Source organism: Vairimorpha necatrix, chromosome 9 (assembly GCF_036630325.1).
Source record: "Vairimorpha necatrix chromosome 9, complete sequence".
Taxonomy (NCBI): Eukaryota; Fungi; Microsporidia; family Nosematidae; genus Vairimorpha; species Vairimorpha necatrix.
In genome coordinates, this window is record NC_088824.1 from 733,735 (window position 1) to 749,197 (window position 15,463).

Below are 15,463 nucleotides of genomic sequence, written 5' to 3' on the forward strand. Positions count from 1 at the left end.
TTCTAATTTCCATTTCTTTCATTTGGTTTTTTTTGTTCCCTTCTTTCTAAGAAAAATGTTTGTAAAAATTAATTTTATATAACAATTCAATTTCTAATAAAAATGAGAAAATTGACATGTCGTAGAATTGCAGTCCTTAAAATTTACACAATTATAAATGTTTGTAATCTTCATTAGTTCTTTTGCACTGTAAAGCAGTGACTGACCTATCATGTCTTGCTTTACATAAATAATTTTTTACCCTTAAAAAAATTATTCATCCAATTTGATATTATATCATTTTTTAAGTATATTATGCCAAACATAAATATTCAACCAAACAATAACAAGAAAATCAAAGAAAGAATTATTCTTTATATTCTTTCCAGTCGATTGAATATTTTGTTCATTAAAGGTGTTTGTTTATGCGCAAATTGGTCCGAAGCGCTATTTAAAAATTGTTACTCGTTTACATTTTTTTGCTTAAAAATGCCTAAAGGCTGTCATGTCTACATGATTCATATAAACATTTACTTATTGATATAAATTTTGTATTTAAAAAGAAGAAATTTATATAAAAAAGGATTTGTTTAGTTTTATTACTCATATTTTTCTATTATTTGTAATTGTGTCTCTAATATATTTGTTTTTTGCCTATTTTTTAATAGTATGGTGGTGAATATGACCATATTGAAACAATTAGATATTTTTTCTGCCGTGTTTACTCTCATGTGTTATTGTAAATATCTTTTTAAGTTATTATATTCGTAAAACACAGTTTCAAAATAAGTATTAGAATCGTTTTTAGAATTTATTAAACCTTTTAAAAATTGAAAAAAACTTTATAACCATCGAAAAATGAAAACGCAAAGATGTATAAGCGAAAATGAACTTTTAATGATTGTTTGAAAACATTCGTACAGTATTTTATTTGCGATTTAAATTTTATTTGAATATTGATATGTTCTTAGAAGTACTTTTTAAATATCATTTTTTTTAAGGTCAATCTTGTGTTCGGATTTTGTCAATGATAATGCGTGTATGCGGTAAGTGAAAAGGGGGGGATGCTTTAAAAAACTTCTTATGTTTTGAACTATATATATATTATAAATTATATTTTTTTGTGTTTTTTAATTTAAATCGATGTTCTTTTTTATATAGTTACTAACATATATTACTTTCATCAATTATATTTTCATTAGTATGGGAATAAATTCAAAAGTATAATTGATGATGGTGTTATATACGTCATATAATAAAGATAAAAGATAATCGTTATATAGAAAATAAACACAAAAAATATAATTTATTGTATATATATAGAAAAAAAAGATTATAGATATAGATATATAGAGAAAAAGATTATAGATATATACAGAAAAAGATTATAGATACATACGAAAAGATTATAGATATATTATACAAACAAGAAATTTGATTCTGTGGATATATAAAATAAGATTTAAGATATATAAGAATGGATAATGAATATTATCAATTAGATACAAAAGATACGATAGATGGCCATTGTAATTAATAGATATAAACCAGACAAATATTGATTATGAATATAAGGAGGGGTTTATGGTATCATTCTTCTTACTTTACTCATACACGCATTAATATTAACAAAATCCGAACACAAGATTGACATTACAAAAACATGATATTTAGAAAGTACTTCTAAGCAACATATCAATAATCAAATAAAATTAAAATCATAAATTAAATACAATACAATGATTTCAAACAAAAATTTAAAAGTTCATTGTTTGATCAATACATTTTTGCATTTTTCGATGGTTAAATGTTTATTCAATTTTTGTTACGGTTTAAAAAATTCTAAAAACATTTTTATACTATTTTAAAACTGTGTTTTTACAAAGGTAATATTTTAAAAACATATTTACAATAATACATGATAGTAGATACAAACAAAAGAATATCTGTTGGTTATATTATGGTCATATATATTTCTACACTATTAAAAAAACTATGTAAAAAGTAAGTAAAAGATTGCTTACAACCCCAAAAAACATTGTATATTGACTTAGAAAATAGTAGTTGAAAGATATTAATGACAAAGCATAACCATTCACTCGCATAAAATCATTTTTTCCTCGTATAACTTATAATGCTTGCTAAAATTATTTTTTTCTGACAGCTGACATTATTACGTTTTTTCCATATTTAACCCTTAGATCAAGATTAGTCACTAATAATTCTGTGCTATATTGCAAGCTCTTAAGCTTTTTATTTTTTTCTTCCTATTAAGATGAGTGATTATTATTTTTTAGCTTTATAAAAACAATTACTGTATCTGATTCGACTATAAATTTTAATAAACATATATTCCTTTGTAATATTTCTACATATATAACCTAACTGACGTTAACGCTAGGTACTTTGCTCATTTTTAATAGTTTTTAAATAATTTTTTATTGAAGGCGACGGCTCCCCTGGCATGCATTGGTCTTTGTTTAGTTTTGACCCGTCATAGCTTTGCTATGCATTTCTCCTCTCGCAGCTAATACCCTTCTTTTCTAAAATATGCATTTATAAAAAATAAAATTCTAGAAAATTCATTTTTTGAGAAAAGTTTTTGTAAGAAAAAATAATTTTTTTAACATGTGGATAATACCACAGTTATAAATCTATATTCTAATCGTCTGTCAAAATAGCCAAAACTGATGACCCTCGATATAAACTTAATTCTTTTAAATATTGAATTAGCCGTTTCGACTTAATTCAGCTGTTTTTGATCGTTCTCATCGTGTTACCTTTACCTGGTTTTGTATTATATCTTCTGTAGTCGGATTATCACTTGATAATCTCTATATTCTTTATAGTGTCTATAATACTTCATCAATTTTTTTTTAACTCCGTTATTGCTTTTTCCACTTTTCTCTTAACATCCTTAATCCAAAGTAACTAAACTCAAATATTAGCTCGTAATCGTTAATGATAGTTTCTCCCCATTTTCTATCCTTATATAAAATCGTAACACGATCTTCTTTTCTAAAATTCTCTTTTAGATGTTTTTTATCAAAATGGGAAAGCGGTATTCCTTTCATGCGTCGTACAAGATCTCCCTTAGTTTTTGTCTATTGTAAGCGTTCGTGTGTTTCAATTATAGCCGTATCTACTTTGTCTAAGGTTTCTTCAATCCTTTCCTCGTCCGTTAAGGATTTAAAATTCATCTTCCTGTATAGTTTTAAAAGTAGCTTTGTGGGGTTGCCACCAGATGAAAGGCCATACGGAAATATCACTCTATATGTTCCTTTCTGCATTATTATTTTTTATTATTGTTGTAAACAGTTTATAATTCTGTGAGACTCCTCATTCATCTTCCTTATTTTGATTGTTTAAAGCAGAGGTGGGCAAAAGCTGGGCCGCGGGACGAATCCGGGCCTTTTGCTAATTTTATCCGGCCCGCTGAATAATTCTAACGCAATTTTTTAAAAACTCTTTGTGAGATTTTGTTGACTAAACATTATTAGTATGCGAACTGTATATATAATAGGCGAAATAAAATAACCGTTTGGCCGATTACACTAGTGTGAACGATGCGGGTCGCTTGCGACAATCGCTCTCATGGTGGGGTTTTTATCGAACACAAAGTAGATCGCGCTAGGTTTAAAATGCATGTGTGGACAACATATGCTGCACTCCTCTCAGCCTCTCAATGTTTGGGGGACGATAGTTCGCAGCCCAGGTATTGTTAATTATTATTTTATTCTGATCGCATACTCTTTTTTAGTTCGAATCTACCATTGGTTTGCATATATAAAATTGAAAAAGTGGACTTTTTGTAAGTAAATTTTTAAAACTTTGGTGTTTTTTTATTGTTTTTATTTAACTTATTTTTTTGTAGTCCTTTTAAAATGAGAGAAACTAAGAAAAGAAAAGTTGATTTGGAATGCAGAAACTTCAATGAAGCTTGGACGGTAAAATTTCTTTTTTCAAACATTAATAAGAAAGCGATTTGTTTAGTTTGTCAGGAAACAATTGCTGTTTTCAAAGAAAACAATTTAAGCAGGCATTTTACAACAAAACATCCAAAATATGCAAATATTTACTAACAAAAACTTCAAAACATAGCTGAAAACTTAACAAAAAACTTGAATCAGTAACAAAAAATTTTTAACAAACGAATTAATATTGTAAAATCTACTACAAAAGCAAGTTATGCTGTCGCACACAAAATTGCTAAGTTCTGTAAGCCGTTTTCAGAAGCAGAATTTGTTATACAATGCATCGTACAAGTGTCGGAGATATGTTGTCCTGAAAAGAAACATATTTTTGAAAATCTAAGCCTTTCGAGAAGAACAATAGTACATCGGATTGAAAATATTTCAGGAAACTTACTTGACCAGCTAAGCAGAAAAATTGCTGATTTTACCTATTGTTCTCTGGCTTTAGATGAGTCCTGAGATATAACTGAAACAAGTCAATTATTAATATTTATTCGCGGCATTAATAAGAAATGTGAATTTAGCGTGGAACTTCTTAGTGTGCATCCAATGAAAAATACAATTACTGGTAAAGACTTTTTTCTTGCTGTTGAAGAGTGTTTAGTTAAAGTTAGTTTAACTTGGAATAAAATAGTAAGCGTCACTACGGATGGCTGTCCTAGTTTAACAGGGCAAATATAGGCTTACTTAAACGAATTCGCGACAAAGTAAAAAAAGTTACAACCAGAACACGATATATTATTTTTGCACTGCATTATTCACCAAGAAATGCTATGCAGAAAAGTTTTGAAATTAAATCACGTCGTTACTGTTGTGACCAAATCTGTAAATTTTATCCGAGGACGTGCCTTAAATCATCGACAGTTTCTTGAATTTTTGAAAAAAATTGAAAGTGACTACTACGAAATTCCCTATTACACTGAAGTGAGATGGCTTAGCATTGGTAAAGTTTTACATAGTTTAAAAAATTTGCTTGATGAAATAGTATCATTCTTGTCGATAAAAGAAAAACTACAAGATTTTCTTGAATTGCAAAATGAGGCTTGGCTAAACGATTTCTCGTTTTCAGTAGATATAGTAAAATATTTGAATGAACTAAATATAAATCTACAAGGTAAAAACCAATTCGCTTTCAATATGCTTCAAACGTCAAAGCATTTATGTAAAACTCAATTTATTTGCTGAAAACTTCAATAATAAATTATTAATTTATTTCTACTCATTGCAAGCACGGCGAGAATCATTAAAAAATACAGATTTTTTTAAATATAGTGCAATAACACAAGACCTGCATTCTAAATTCCAAAAAAGATTTTAAGATTTCAAAGATATTGAAAAACCTTTATCATTAATTAGCCATCCTTTCAATTTCGACGTGCAAGAAGCCCTGTTGAAATTCAACTAGAACTAAATGACTTACAATCAAAAAATTTACTAAAAGAAAATTTTTACTCAAACGAATTGAGTGCTTTCTATGGCGCGTTAAATAATGAACATTTCAAACATTTTTTGAACTATGCTCAGAAAAATCTTGTTTTATTTGGTTCGACTTATATTTGTGAAAGAACTTTTTCTTTAATGGTTTCCACGAAAAATAAGTATCGATCACAAATTACTGACGAAAATCTACACTCGGTATTAAGGATTGCTACAAGTGATTTAGAACCAAAAAATGAAGAAATAATGTCGGATGAACATTCGACATTTCAAGTTTCACATTAACATTAAATATTTATTTTAACGTTTGATGTTTTTTTTCTTTTTTGAATTTTTTTTACTATTATATTTAGAGATGCAATATAAATGTTAAATTGTAATAACCATGTGTCAATATAAATAATAAAAAATCGTTAAGACATAAATAAGTAACAAAATAAAATTTTTTTGTTCCCTGAAGGCAAAGATGGGGCAGTCTGAGGCTTGGTATTTGAAAAAGAATTCTTTTTAAGAGACATAATATTTATTTATATAATTTCTTTATATAGTTTTATTCTCGGCCCGAAACAATCATGATTCAGGTTGAGATGAAACGTTTGAAATATCTTGTTTCAGTCCTTTATTGGTGCTGCAAGTGATGACGGTAACACTCTTCCCTCTTCTAATTGGAGCTGTCCGTCTAAGATCGACTGGGCATTCTCTGACAAATTTTCTTCTGTCTTGAATGTTACGAAATCACTGCGGTTAATGTGATGTTCTGTGTCATCCTTCAAACTTTTGATTAGATACGAGCCTTCCGTTTTCCTCCATATTGTTATGTATAGTCAAATGTAGATCATGTTGAGTTCACTGCTATTCATTATAACTATAGTATCTTTAGCATTAACAACATGCCTATCATCTCTCGTAGATCGCCTTTCCCCCTTTGTAAAGTGTTCTCTATTCCGTGTGTTGATTATTTCCAGATTTTCCTCGGTTTTTAGTCTTTTTAAAGCTAAATACTCTAATGGGATTGTAAATAACATTTTGAAGTAGATTGTCAAGACGTGTATCATATTTAGTAAAACTGGTTTTGTATCATTTAGTATTTCTAATGAAGACATTCCGAGTTTTCCGTTCGGTAACAGGCGGTAGTGAAGAAGGCCAAGAGACAAGACATTGTCCCAGTGACTTGAGTAATTAAACATAAATTTAGATGGTTCTACTAAAAGACTCTGATTTGTTCTCTCCTCTATTATCCCTTTTTCTAGGTCGAGTTGGGTGTATATCTTCGCACCGCTCAGATATGTTAAACATTCTTCGATCAGAGGTGGCTGACATACTTCCTTTCCCGTAATCTCGTTAAGTTCTCTGAAATCTATACACAATCGTTTCTTACCATCTCGTTTTGGGGCCACTACTATTGGGAAACTCCATCTACTAGTACTATCCTCTATGATACCTTCTTCTAAAAGACGTGATACTTCCTCCTGAACAAAATTCCTCTCGTCTATACTTAATGAATAATTTCTATTACACACTATCTTAGGTGTGTTTAATTGTATCTTATGTTCAACAAAGTTCGCAGGGGATTTACATGTCAAGTAATTTGATTCATATTCGTGTAAAAGCTTCTGTTTAACGAATATTTTCTTATCCGAAGGCAATCTTTTTAAAAGGCTACTGAGATATAAGTTTTTGGAAAGAGTACGACTTAATAACTTTATTATTAATCACAATTATTTGGTCGTCGTAGTTCATTCGTATTCCGTGGGTCCTCATAAAATCTCTTCCCACAATGACGTCGAAGTTAAGGTCATTTACCACAAGCAAGTCGGCTTTATAGTGGTTTCCTTTCATCCTACATCTTTTTTTTATTTCATCGATCCGAGAATAGGAGGTGGCGGTTGTTAGTACGGATTCCTCAGTTTTCTTTACAGTTCTGTTTCCTATCAGCCGTCTGTTTATGAAAGAATGAGACGCACCGCTATCGAATAGTATTCTCACAGGGGTAGTAGTATTGAGGTGCCATTTGATCGTGGTAAATTCTTTGTCTTCTTGAGACTGAATGTCTTCTATTGACATTACCTTCTTGGGATTATTTTTAAAGCAATCCTTATACAAATGTTCTCCGCCCCACTTGAAGCAATTAAGTTTCTTTCTTTCGTTGTCTTCTGTTTTGGAAGGGGGAGCCCTTTGTCTGATCGGCCCACTACTCTCTGTTATCGTCCTCGCCATTTTCGAATGTGACGTCTCATTGGATTGTTGATTTCTCTCGTACCAGTCGAGGAGTTCTTCCCAAGATTCTGTTGCTTCAGCCCTTTCTCTCAAGGCCAACGGAAAGTGTTTTGCTATTTCCTCGATTGGGTCTTTGACTTCAATATTCGCCCTCTTGTTCAAAATCATCAGATAGTGTATAAAATCTTCAATGCTTCCTTGCATTGGACCTTCATAAACTTTCTTATAGATAATTTTAATTAGATTCGCGTTTTGCTTCAGCTCTTCTTTCCCATATTTATTTAGAAATTTTAATTTAAATTCCGCAAAAGAAGTACTGTTATCTTCGATTACGGCTTCGAATCATTTTAGTGCTGATTCAGAAAGAAAATTTTTAGCATAAGCGAGCATTTTCTCATCCTTCCATTCACCTTCTAAGTATTTGAATGATTTATCCATGGCCATGCATTGTTGTTTGATTTGCCATTGTAGGATATCATTCTGAGTCCAGTGTTAACTCCAGGTTTTTCTAATAAATGTTCCATTGTCGTTGGATTCGCAAAGTTGTCGCCAGTGTTACCTGAAGGCGAAGATGGGGTAGTCTGAAGCTTGGTATTTGAAAAAGAATTCTTTTTAAGAGACATAATATTTATATAATTTCTTTAAATATTTTATTCTCAGCCTGAAACAATCATGTTTCAGGTTGAGATGAAACGTTTGAAATATCTTGTTTCAGTCCTTTATTGGTGCTGCAAGTGATGACGGTAACACTTTTATTGTGTGGTTTATCTAATAGTCATTTATTTATAATAATAATATTTCTTTAAAAGGTACTTGACATGTTTTATTCTAATTGAATTGATACTTAATATTTTTGTTAAAAAATGGGCAGGGAAAAAACATCCAAAATTTCCGCTTGTGTAAAGCAAAGCCGAAATAGTCCTCCGGCCCGGGAGACATTTTAAAAAATTCATTTTGGCCCACAGCTTTATGTATTTGACCACCTCTGGTTTATAGTGTGGGCAAAATAGAGTAAAATGTTTATAACAAATTATTTTCTATAAAAAACATTTATAGGAAAAACAAAATTAAATAAAGTGGTCATTAATACTGTGAGGCTGGCTTCTGCCGCCTGCTTTAAGTGCTTTTAATTCAAAATGATTTTATTGTTACTTGGTGGCGTGGAGTTTTCCATCTCCGATTCTTTCCTTAGCTTCATCCTCTCGAAGGTGATTTTGCTTAAATAATTAAGAATGACCGTTTTGACATGTTTGGCAACTGAGGTCGTGCACAGGGATGTGTCCCGTCCTGAGGTAGTTCTCTAGGATGCTGTGGCACTTGGATACATCGATCCCTGTAATATAATCCTTAGTTGGAAAAGATTTATTTATTTTCTCTTGATTGCTCTTGAAAGGCATGGGGTTAAAAAATTATTTCTTTTTATATTTTTGAGGAACAAAATATTTGAAAGATGATTTTACGTGTGGTAATACCACATTCTGCCTCTCCTATAATTTGACGTCCATTATGTGCGTCATGTGGCGGTCTCCTTCTAGTCTAATCCACCTTCCCTTCCGTCCTATCTCCGTGACTCGTTTCTTCCTTTTAAATTTCTTATCTAGTTTTTTGGCGTGATGGTCTTTGGCGTATACTAAATCTCCTATGTTGACTTTGCATGGTGGAATGATGTATGGTCGCGATTTTACCGTGGTTTTGTTGTGTAGGGGATCGAATACAGAGAACTGCTTGATGGCTGCAAGGGGCGATGTTCCTATGGTGCGATTATGGTTCATGTTTATTGTATCCTCGATGTCGGCGAGGATTGTCTGAATGTTTCTTTTCTTGTTTATTGCTAAGATAAACGCAATGGTTTTGTTTAAAGATTCAGATATTCCATTGGATCTCGGACTGTAGGTTGGAATTAGTGAATGAGTGATCTTTGCATTGTCTAAGTATGTTTTAAGTTCTCTACCAATGTACTGTTTTCCGTTATCAGATATGATTTGTTTTGGTTTGCCGTAATCTCTTTCCCATTGGGTTAAGGCCTCTATGACTTTATTTGCTCCAACATTGTAATAGAAGTATAATCTTGTAAATCTAGAATATATGTCTGTGATGGACAAGATATATCCTGCCTCCTTTTTCCCTTTATGAATGTAGTCATTTAATTTAAAAGGTCCGAAAATGTCGCTGCTTATTTTTTCAAATTTATGGTTGGCAGATATATGGGGTCCTTTAGTCTCTATTCCGTTATTTCGTGGTTTATATCTTTTACAAGTTTCACATTTTGATATTATATCCTTTAAGTTTTGAATGACGTTTTTTACGTAGACTATATTTTTCAAGTTGTTATACATCGTGGTAATGCCCCGATGACCAAATAACACGTGATTGTTCTTTAAAAACATTTTTGTTTCGGCATCCTTTAGGATGATTCTACCCTTTGAGTCCAGTAAATATTCTCCGTCTCTGTAGTGGCTTGCCCTTTGCAAACTTGCGATGTATTCTTTTATTTTAGGGGTTTCCTCTTCAGTGATTGCAAAGCATCTTGATAAGTTGTCGGCTATTACATTTTCTTTGCCATCTACGTGAAAAAGGTCGTAATCAAATTCATTCATGTTTAGCTTTTATCTTAGTATTCTTGAAGTTTCTTTATTGCATCCCATTACACAGTTTTTACTGTCTGTGTAGACTTCTATGTAAGATCCCTGTGTAATTTTTCTAAAGTGAATCATTGATAGCAATATTGAGAGATACTCTTTTTCTACTATTGTATAGTTAAGTTCCGGTCCTCCAAATTTTTTGCTATAATAGCCTATGATTCTATCTTCTTGGTACAATACACTTCCCATTCCCAACTCACTAGCATCGCAGTTGAGTTTAAATTTCTTTTTAAAATTGGGAAAACATAATTTATGATTTTGGCGGATATGTAGTTTCATCCTTTCAATCTCTAATTTCATTTCTTGGGTGAGTGCTTTGTTTTTGTTTTCTTTCTTTAGTAGATCACTAATTGCATGTAGTTTCATTGACAAATCAGGTAGAAATTTCCTGTACCAGTTCATGACTCCTAATAGTTTTTGTACATCTTTTAGTGTTTTGATTTCCTTGTAGAAGATTTTGTTTTCTAGATAAGACTGTTTTGGGTAAATTCCATCACTTTTTACGACGTATCCTAATACTTCTACTTCTGATTGAAAGAATTTTGATTTTTCAAAATTAATTTTAATGTGGTGTTCAAATAGTCGTTGAAGTACTTGTAATAGGGTCGCAGTATGTTCTTCTTTGGTCTTGTTGAAAATAATTATGTCGTCAATGTACACAAAGATGTTACTTATTTCTTCTAGCATGTTTGAGATTTTTCTTTGGAAGATTTTCGGGCCCGGTTTTATCCCAAAAGATATTCTTTTATATTGGTATTGTTTTCCTAACAAGAAAAATGACGTGTACTTTTTGCTATTTTCTTCTAAAAGAATTTGGTTAAACCCATTTTTTAAATCAATTTGACTAAAATATAAATTTCTCCCATGAGTGTAATTGAGTCTTCAATATTTGGAATGTTCCATATGTCGTCTCCAATGTATTTGTTTATCTCTCGATAATCTACGACCAGTCGTAGTTCATTAGTCTTCTTTTTTTCCTTGAAAAAGGCCGGACTCGTGATATGTGATTCGCTTTTCTCTATTATGTTTTCTTTAAGTAGTCTATTTACTTCGTCTTTGGCCCTTTCCAGAAATTTAAACGGAACGCTGTAATTTTTTGGCTTCATATTTTTCGGTTCCTTTATTATTTTAAACTCTACTTTTAAGTTGTTAATGTGACTAAAATTGTTGTTGTTCTGTTGGTAAAACTTTAAATATTTAATTATTTCATCTTCTTGAACGACACTACATATATTGTCCATTAACCTATCCTCTAGTATTTCGTCGATGTTTTTTCTCGCATTTTTTAGAACTACGATGTCGTTATCCAGCACGATTGTACGATCCTTATAATTTAAAATAGCATTGTATGAAGTAAGAAATTCGTTTCCTAACAAAAATTCTATCGGTGCATTGTCTAATATCTTAAAGTTAATATGGTAATTTTTTCTGTTTGGTAGAGTGACGTTGATTAAAGCTTGTTTGCTTATGATCCTGTGAGTACCATCTCCAAATGTAGTTCTTAGTGGCTTGCAGTCCTCTACTGATAGATCAAGGCTTTTTATTACATCACTTCGTACATAGTTGCGGTGTGATTCAGAATCGATTAATAGATTTATGTTGTTTCCTTGGGTAGTACCTTCTAATATCAGTTCTAAGGGTTCATGTTCGTTCTCTTCACGTAATATCATTGTTTTGTTTTCTTTTTCCTTAATGCCTTTATTGTTGTTAAGGAAATAGCAATCTTTACTATTGTGGGTATTATTTCTATGGTGAGTGCACCATTTAGTACTTGAAAGTGGAGCTTTAGTTTGGGGTGTTTTTTGAGGTAGCATCATTTTCTTACTTCTCTCACTATGCACTAAGAGTCCCGATTCTATTCTTTCTAGGTGAAGAATAATCTCTCGTAGTGTTTTATTGTGTATCCCGGCTTTATATAGTTCCATGTCGGTGTATGGCTCTAACCCTCGTAAGAAGATTTCTTCTGTTCTTCTATCAGTTTCGACTTTGCTCATGTGTCCCAGAAAGCTATACACCTCGAGATCTTTGGTTATCTTATTGAAGTATTCTTTCACAGTTCTGAAGTTACTCTGCTTGATGTTCTCCAGTTTATTTAGGTATAGTCTTTTGTTTTTAAGGGGATACTTGATAGCAAGTAATTCCTTTTTCAGTTGCAAGTATGAAGTACTGTCTAGTTCCTCCTTGTAGTATTCATCTAGTATGAGGCTATAAGCAATTAGTCCCATCTGTGAGTCATTCCAGCTATTACATTTAGATAAGTGTTCAAATCTTTTAAACCATGAAAGCTCTAATTCTTGTCGTACGTCAAAGATTTTCTTAATTCTTTCTTGAATTTTTTCTTCAGTTCCAAGAACCTGCATGGTGAACTGGGCGTATTCATCACTTCTGTGTTTATCTGAGTTGTTTGCACTTGTTGTCGTTGAATTCAACTTGAGGTCGTGCACAGGGATGTGTCCCGTCCTGAGGTAGTTCTCTAGGATGCTGTGGCACTTGGATACATCGATCCCTGTAATATAATCCTTAGTTGGAAAAGATTTATTTATTTTCTCTTGATTGCTCTTGAAAGGCATGGGGTTAAAAAATTATTTCTTTTTATATTTTTGAGGAACAAAATATTTGAAAGATGATTTTACGTGTGGTAATACCACAGCAACAAAAGTATAGTTGACCAAACATGACAGTTTAGGCCCTAATTACATAACTAGGCCTTTGCCCGCTTCCCTGTCAAATCTCAATTATTGTGTTGGTCTCGCCAAATGCCTGTCAAAACACACTTCATTCCTTGGGCAGGGCAAGTCTCAGTATGCACCTAGGCTTGTCCCCTGACAAATACCACAGACCATAAGATCTTTACCCGTGATATATATGATAATAACAGTAAGAAAATTATCTAAAGTGCACTATAGGAATATTTTTTAAATTGGGGTTTTTTATTTTTTTTGCCCCTTTTTTTGAAAAATGGAGGAAGGAATCAAAACAAGAGAAGAATTAGAAACTATATATAATGAACTGATAAGAGAAAAAACAATAAATATTTGTGATCAATGTGGAGGTAAAATACGTAAAGTAAGTAAAAAGTAGTATTTATTAACTTGTACTTGGAAGGGATGTCGAAAGACAATTTCTATTTGGAATGACTCTTTCTTTAGTAATTCTAAACTTTGTCATTTACTAACATTACAAATACTTAATCTGTGGATTCTTGGGTATCCCAGTAAGTATATTTGTCAAATTTTACATTGTTCGAAAAAAACTATATCTACTGTATTAAAAAAAACTAAAAGAAATGAACATTTACGATAAGTATTTGTCATCGATGACCATTATTGGCGGAGAGGACATAATAGTAGAAATTGATGAGACGAAGATAGGAAAAAATAAAAACCACCGAGGCAAGCTAGTGAAAGGATTTTGGTGTTTTGGAATGATCGAACGTACAATGTGGAACGTAAAATATTACTAGTACACATCAAAAAAAAAGATAAAGCAACTCTAACAGAACTTTTATTAAAATATGTAAATACAAAAAGTATCATACTTAGTGATATGTGGAGAGCCTATAATTCTTTAGGTACTTTATTTAGCCACCATATTGTTAATCATACATTACACTTTTGAGACCCAATCACGGGAGTTTATACCAATACCATAGAAGGTAATTGGCGTTCCCTAAAAAATTCTATACCTAATAGAAACAGATCAGCCAATAGTGCAAAACTATATCTGTTTAGGTAAATGCTTCAAAGAAATTCTTCTACTATAGTCTTTGCTGCTTTATTAAAACTTTTATTCTACTTGTTAATTTTCTTTCTTCCTCCATTTTTCAAAAAAGGGACAAAAAAAAATAAAAAACCTAGTTCAAAAAATATTCCTATAGTGCACTTTAGCCAGAAAATTCATAATGTCTTGTTTGGAAATTCACCATCATTTTAGACATATCCAAGTCAGGGTATTTGATAATAAAAATATAAAATGTTAGGGTTGAATCCCATATTAAATAAATGTATAACATGGCGAACACAAAAGACGAAAGGGTAATAAGTGAGACCCGTGTTCAAGAGAACAGAAAATTATTAAAAGAAGCTAAGAGAGTAGAAGCAATCATCAGAATGCAGGAAGATGTAAAAGATGTGACAACGAAGCAGGCGATAAAACAAGTAAGTACTGAACTTCAGAAATTATTGATAAAAATTTAATCAGTATGATAAATTGGAATGATATTATTGATGAAATTGATAAATTAGTTGTTGAAGAGGAAGAGAATGAGAACAAGGAAAAAATAAAGAGGAGAGAACTAGAAGATACGGTAGAGGTTATGAAAGAAAATTTAAGAAGAGAGAGATCAAAGGAGAACTGACTAGGAAAGTAGCAGTGCCAGGAAGACACTTTCAATATAAAAGACGAGAAGAAAAACATTGTTTTATATGTGGAAGAATTGGACATATAGCTAGAAGTTGCATGGAGCGTAAAGGAAGACAGGAAGAGGATAATGAAAATAAAAGTGTTAAATTTTTTGGCATTTTTGATAATAGAAAATGAAATTATTAAAAGGAAATGATTTTAAATTAAGACTACTAGTGGAGGTAGAAAGAGAGAACTCAAGAAACAGTTTTTATGTGGAAAATACAAACCAAGATAAAAGGAGAAAAAATATTAATAAATTAGAAGAATTGGAAGGAAAATTTCCAGAGGTATTAGGAAAAGACGAAGGGAGAATAAAATACTTAAAAGGGGGAAATGTTTTATCAAAACAAAACAAGGCGTGAAAGTAGCTAAAAAGGGACAAAATATTCCTTATAATCTCCGAGAAAAGTCAGAAAGTATATTAATTCATTAGAAAGTAGAGGTATTATTAGAAGGACAAAGAGCGAATGGAGAAGCCCAATAAGGGCCATAGAAAACCCAAATGGTGAAGTACAATTGAGAAGCAATTTGAAGGCTTTAAGCGAACTGGTTGAAAAGGATCCATATGAATGCCACCGACTAGAGACATTATTAGGGCCACGAAAGTTTTTAAAGTATTTACGATTATAGACCCAAAGGAAGGATTCTATCATATAGAAATTGAGGAAGCTCACAAACATAAGATAGCTTTTGAGATAAATGGTAGAGTATACGAATGGAATAGCATGGTAATGGGATTTAAAAATGCTCTCCATTTTATGCAAAGAGTGATGAACGAAGTTTTAGATAAGTTTAGAGGCAAGGGTGTTG

At 31.6% G+C, this 15,463-nt stretch overlaps 3 protein-coding genes across 4 annotated transcripts; all 3 read right to left on the bottom strand.

The window, feature by feature from the left end:
• Positions 1 to 6,001: 6,001 nt before the first annotated feature.
• Positions 6,002 to 8,045, bottom strand: VNE69_09122 (reverse transcriptase domain-containing protein; the record flags this gene model as incomplete). Of its 2 annotated transcripts, XM_065474642.1 has the most annotated exons (4): positions 6,002 to 6,183; positions 6,241 to 7,049; positions 7,081 to 7,942; positions 8,018 to 8,045. In XM_065474642.1, 4 exons carry the CDS (start codon positions 8,043 to 8,045, stop codon positions 6,002 to 6,004), a joined length of 1,881 nt encoding a protein of 626 aa, XP_065330713.1. The 2 variants fall into 2 exon arrangements, with proteins under 2 accessions (XP_065330713.1, XP_065330714.1); XM_065474641.1 differs by lacking the exon at positions 8,018 to 8,045 and having other exon boundaries at positions 7,081 to 7,229.
• A 1,049-nt stretch (positions 8,046 to 9,094) lies between these two features.
• VNE69_09123 (endonuclease) lies at positions 9,095 to 10,936 on the bottom strand (the record flags this gene model as incomplete). The annotated part of the gene is made up of 2 exons (XM_065474643.1): positions 9,095 to 10,210; positions 10,256 to 10,936. The coding sequence occupies 2 exons, from the start codon at positions 10,934 to 10,936 to the stop codon at positions 9,095 to 9,097; spliced, it is 1,797 nt and encodes a 598-aa protein (XP_065330715.1).
• A 143-nt stretch (positions 10,937 to 11,079) lies between these two features.
• VNE69_09124 (reverse transcriptase) lies at positions 11,080 to 12,243 on the bottom strand (the record flags this gene model as incomplete). Its single annotated transcript, XM_065474644.1, has 1 exon — positions 11,080 to 12,243. The coding sequence occupies one exon, from the start codon at positions 12,241 to 12,243 to the stop codon at positions 11,080 to 11,082; it is 1,164 nt and encodes a 387-aa protein (XP_065330716.1).
• Positions 12,244 to 15,463: the final 3,220 nt, after the last annotated feature.